Source organism: Myotis brandtii, unplaced genomic scaffold, assembly GCF_000412655.1.
Source record: "Myotis brandtii unplaced genomic scaffold, ASM41265v1 scaffold693, whole genome shotgun sequence".
NCBI classification, from domain to species: domain Eukaryota; kingdom Metazoa; phylum Chordata; class Mammalia; order Chiroptera; family Vespertilionidae; genus Myotis; species Myotis brandtii.
The window spans coordinates 2,030,197-2,034,926 of NW_005370710.1; the positions used below are offsets into that span (position 1 = coordinate 2,030,197).

The 4,730-nt window shown below is 58.5% G+C and overlaps 1 protein-coding gene across 1 annotated transcript in view; it reads left to right on the plus strand.

Moving 5' to 3' along the window:
• BHLHE40 (basic helix-loop-helix family, member e40) overlaps positions 1–4,374 on the plus strand; it is a 4,971-nt gene extending 597 nt beyond the window's left edge. Inside the window, exons 3-4 of the mRNA XM_005881890.2 lie at positions 784–907; positions 2,098–4,374. Coding sequence (XP_005881952.1) covers positions 784–907; positions 2,098–2,954 — 981 coding nt within the window. The 3' untranslated portion in view covers positions 2,955–4,374. The remainder of the gene's footprint in view (positions 1–783; positions 908–2,097) is intronic.
• Positions 4,375–4,730: the final 356 nt, after the last annotated feature.

Sequence of the window (4,730 nt, forward strand, 5' to 3'; positions counted from 1 at the left end):
GGGAACTGCAGAGCCGAGGGCTGGGTCCCGGCCGGGGCGCCTCTGTTTGGGGGTACCCTTGCCCAGGGCTGGGGTTTCCAGGTAGCCTCATGCCAATGAGTGAGAACCGCTCGGACTTCTCCAAGTTGGCGCCAACCCCAGCCGGCCTTCCCCTCCATGAGTTTTAGACTTTCCCTTCTGGGGCGGATGTTCAGGGTTCCTGAGTTTTCTGAGTTGAGTGAACGACCAACACGCAGATTTTATTTACCTGCTTTTCTCCCCCTCCTCCTTTTTTTTTTTAATAAGAGGACCGTTTTGATGTGATTTTCATGTCCTGTCCTTTCTTGGCAGTAGCCAGTAGCTTACCAGCGTGGCAGCCTTTGGTTGGGGAAAGGGGAAAATAGTATTTGGGGAGGAAGCAGAAGCCGGGTGAGCTGGGCGTTAGGAGAGGGGGTCCTGGAAAGCCTCTTGCCGCCAGGCACAGCATTGCCTCCGGGAGGACAGGCGGCCAAGGAACGTTAGCCGGGTTGGGAGGGAGGTCGCCCGGCCGCAGCTGCTGGAGAAACGGACCTGCCAGCGCCTTTGCCTCAGGTCTCGGCTGCTTCCAGGCGCCTCCAGGGACAGGGGCACTCGTCTTCCTATTCTGTCACCAGGCGTATATATTTCCTTAATCTGTGCCTTTAAAATTAAACTCAGCCAACCAGGAAAGGCTCCCCCCCCCACCCCCCAGACGTTTCTCATTGCTAACGAGTGTCCCAGAGGCAGGCCCTGTGAGCGCGCTGCTGACGCAGGCTCTTTCTGCAGACGCTGGGTCACCTGGAGAAAGCCGTGGTGCTTGAGCTCACCTTGAAGCACGTGAAAGCCCTGACGAACCTAATTGACCAGCAGCAGCAGAAGATCCTGGCCCTGCAGAGCGGGCTGCAAGCCGGTGAGTGCCCGTGCCTGGCACAAAAAACGCCTGCGGGCCCAGTGCCTGCTCTTAGGAACATTCCTGCACCGCACAGCGCGTGCACGTTCCCGCTGGGGGAGATACCGGGTTAGCGTTCTCAGAGGTCAGGCTTTTCGAGTGGCGCACAGCTGTGCCACCTGGGAGGGCGGCCTGGGGGTCAGATGGTCACTGGTTCCTGGGCATTTTGGCTTCGGAGTTTCTGGGTTCGGGGAGTTTCCCCCTTCCTCGTAAAATGCTAGGCCCCTGGAATACGAATGTGGGTGTTCATAGTCATTCCTTGGAGGAGGTGGCGCGGGCATGCCCCCGTGTTTCCCTGGGTCTCTGCTTCCTCGTGGCTCGGTGTGTGGCATGGCCCTGGCAGGGTGACAGCAGGAGTTTTTCCTGCATTTCATGTGGTTCCCTGAATAGCCACTAGGTATCTCGGCGCGTTGCGCAACCTAACGAAACTCCTGGCGTTTCATCATCCGTCGCTACTCACCTCCCAGAGAATCACACTCACCCTCACCTTCCAACCTTCCCTACGCCATTCGCCGGCGGGGGGAGGAGTCCAGCCCACTCCCTCATCCCATCCTTCTCTGCCCTCCTGCCGGGTCCCTCGCTGGAAACAGATACTCAAACCTGATTTCTTGAGGCTTGTGGATGGAATACATGGCAAAGGCTTGAAAGAGCCTGTCTGTTTAAAGATGGCAGCGTGACTGTCATGGGAATATGTCACTGAAAATTAGGTTACTTGAGGTGGCATCATTCCTTCATTCTTTCATTTCACGGCCATCTGGCCTCTGTCCGTCTTGCTGCGGTGACGCTGAGGTTGTGACAATGGACTCTTTGGGTTAGATTAGAAACACGCTCGGCTTCCATGGCCGGGTCCCTTGTCCTGAGAAGTCAGGAACCACCTACACATTCCACCAGGGCGACGCTGGCTCGCCTCTGTTATTACCGTCTGGTTCTCTGATGGATCTTATGCAGCCATTACACCCATTTGGTTTCGATTTGATTCCTTACACGTTTCAGGGCAGCCCACTTCTTCTCTGGTCATGTTCCTTCTGGAGTTAGGAACACAGATGCCCGCGTGTGTTCGCAAACAGGGGGGCACCTGGCCTCGGGGGGGGCTGGTGTCCGGGTGAACCCCGGGGCCTTCTGAAATGCCTTCTTCCTCCGTGTCCACCCAGGTGAGCTGTCGGGGAGGAACGCCGAGGCGGGGCAGGAGATGTTCTGCTCGGGCTTCCAGACCTGCGCCCGGGAGGTGCTGCAGTACCTGGCCACGCACGAGCACACGCGGGACCTGAAGTCCTCGCAGCTCGTCGCCCACCTGCACCGCGTGGTCTCGGAGCTGCTGCAGGGCGGCGCCTCCCGGAAGGTGTCGGACCCGGCGCCCAAGGCCGCGGACTTCAAGGAGAAACCCAGCGCCCTGGCCAAAGGCTCCGAGGGCCCCGGCAAGAACTGCGTGCCCGTCATCCAGCGGACTTTCGCCCACTCGAGTGGGGAGCAGAGCGGCAGCGACACTGACACAGACAGCGGCTACGGAGGCGAGTCCGAGAAGGGCGACGTGCGCGGGGAGCAGCCGTACCTCAAAGGTGACCACGGACGCAGGCTCGCTGCCGGAGAACGGATCGGGGCCATTAAGCAAGAATCGGAAGAACCCCCCACGAAAAAGAGCAGGATGCAGCTCTCAGAGGACGAAGGCCGCTTCCCTGGCAGCGACCTGATCGGCTCCCCGTTCCTGGGCCCACACCCACACCAGCCCCCCTTTTGCCTGCCCTTCTATCTGATCCCGCCGTCAGCCACCGCCTACCTGCCCATGCTGGAGAAGTGCTGGTACCCCACATCCGTGCCCCTGCTCTACTCAGGCCTCAACGCCTCCGCCGCAGCCCTCTCCAGCTTCATGAACCCGGACAAGATCTCGGGCCCCTTGCTCATGCCCCAGAGACTCCCCTCTCCGTTGCCATCGCACCCGGCCCTCGACTCCTCCGCCCTGCTCCAAGCCCTGAAGCAGATCCCCCCTTTAAACCTGGAAACCAAAGACTGAACTCTGTAGGGATCCTGCTGCTTCGCTTCCCATCCTCCCTTTCAAAAAAAAAAAAAGTGTGTTCGTGTGAGCGCAGGGCGACTGTTCCGGGGTGTGTGCCGGGTCGTCCGAGGCAGGGGGAGAAGAGCTGGGGGTGGGCGTGTGGGCTGTGTGTTGGTTTCGGACCTTGGGCCCCTTCGGGGCGCCATGAAGGATGGCCTGCCACCAGGAGACTTGGGGGGGGGCGGGTTGTCGCAGGACCTCTGGGCTCGTCCCCACCCAGAGAATAACTCCTGGCTACCAGTCAGCTGGGTTTTCAAAAGCTTCCGAGGCTGGGTCTGTGAGTCAGTCTCCGCTCTGGGATCCGGCCAGTGGCTTTGAGAAAAAGGTACTTTCAAAAGAGGGCTTTCCAACGCACAGTTCCCAGCCGGCTCCCCTGACCCCGCCCGCCTCCCTTGCACCCTGGCCGTGACTCACCGCGCAGGCAGAGGGTGGCCAGGCCCAGCTTTCCGCTAAGTGGCGAGGTGGCCCACGGGGCCTCGCACGATCGTGGTCTGGGGAGATTTCCACAGGCCCGCTCCCCACCCTGCCTCCGCGGCACGGAGAGCGCAGTTCCCTCCCCGGCTTTCGGGGTGATGATGCGCTGGCTGAGGAACTGAAAGGGCCTCGGACAAGCCCAGCTGCCAGGGGTGTGGGCGCGGTCCCCTGGGGCCTCGGGCACCTGTTTCCAGGTCTCGCCGTCCAGGGAGCCACACCAGGGTCTGAGAGATGCAGACGCCTAAGTTCCCAGCGCCCCCGAGTGCATCAGGCTGCCTAACATCGCTACCTTCCACCAGCCAAGACTCGGTTTTCGGTCTGGCCTAAAGCTCCTTGTAACCAAGCTTAGCTTCCTGAAGGCCTGCCTGAGCCTTTAACAAGACCCTTTCCGTAGCCTAATGCCCTCCCTGCCCCACACACGCACACACGCACCACCACCACCAGGGCACGTGGAGTCTCCTTCCGAGAAGGTTTCAAACCTCTTGGTCCAGGGGACCTGCCCCGGACTTGTCCAGCCAGGCCCGCACCAGCCCTGCATTTTCCAAATGCACGACGCTTGGCCGCCGACCCTGTTCTCACTCTTTCTTTCCCTGTTTTTATTTTGGTATCAAGTCGTTGCCTTTATTTGTAAAACGGTTATAAATATATATTATATAACTCTATTAAAGAGGAGACTTTCAGGTGTTTATTTGTATAACTACTTGATCTGCACCTCGAGGACAATGAATGTACTCCTGTTCCTGGAGAGAGGGCCGCGTCTCTTTTGCTCGGGGGAGAGGTACAGTGTTTATATTTCGGAGCCTTCCTGAAGGTGTGAAACTGTAAATATTTTTATCGATGAGTCGATGTGGAGTGGCTGTTTTAAAGGACTGAATAAAATCGCGCTCTTCCCGTGGAAGGGAAAGACGGTGTCTTGCATTTCTTAGAAGAACTCGATGGTGAGGTGTGGCTGCCCCTGCCCTCTCCGGGTCTGAAGGTGGCGACTAGTTAGGTAACTAGTTAACCGCGGCGCCCTGCCATTCGGCTCCTCCCAGCCTTGTCTCCAGACACAAGGAGCCTAGTCAATGTCATAGGCAAATACTTGCTGAAGTTTGGGGTTTTGTTTTTTAACTAACCTTTGCTAGAGGTTTATCATCACCTCGTACTTCCTTCCATGGTTAAGCAAAAAAGGGCATCTCCCACCCCACGCCCCCTCCCCGGCCACCTTCCTTAGGACTTGGCAGAAAATCAAAGAATGGAACCGGGGCCTTGGTGTCTGGG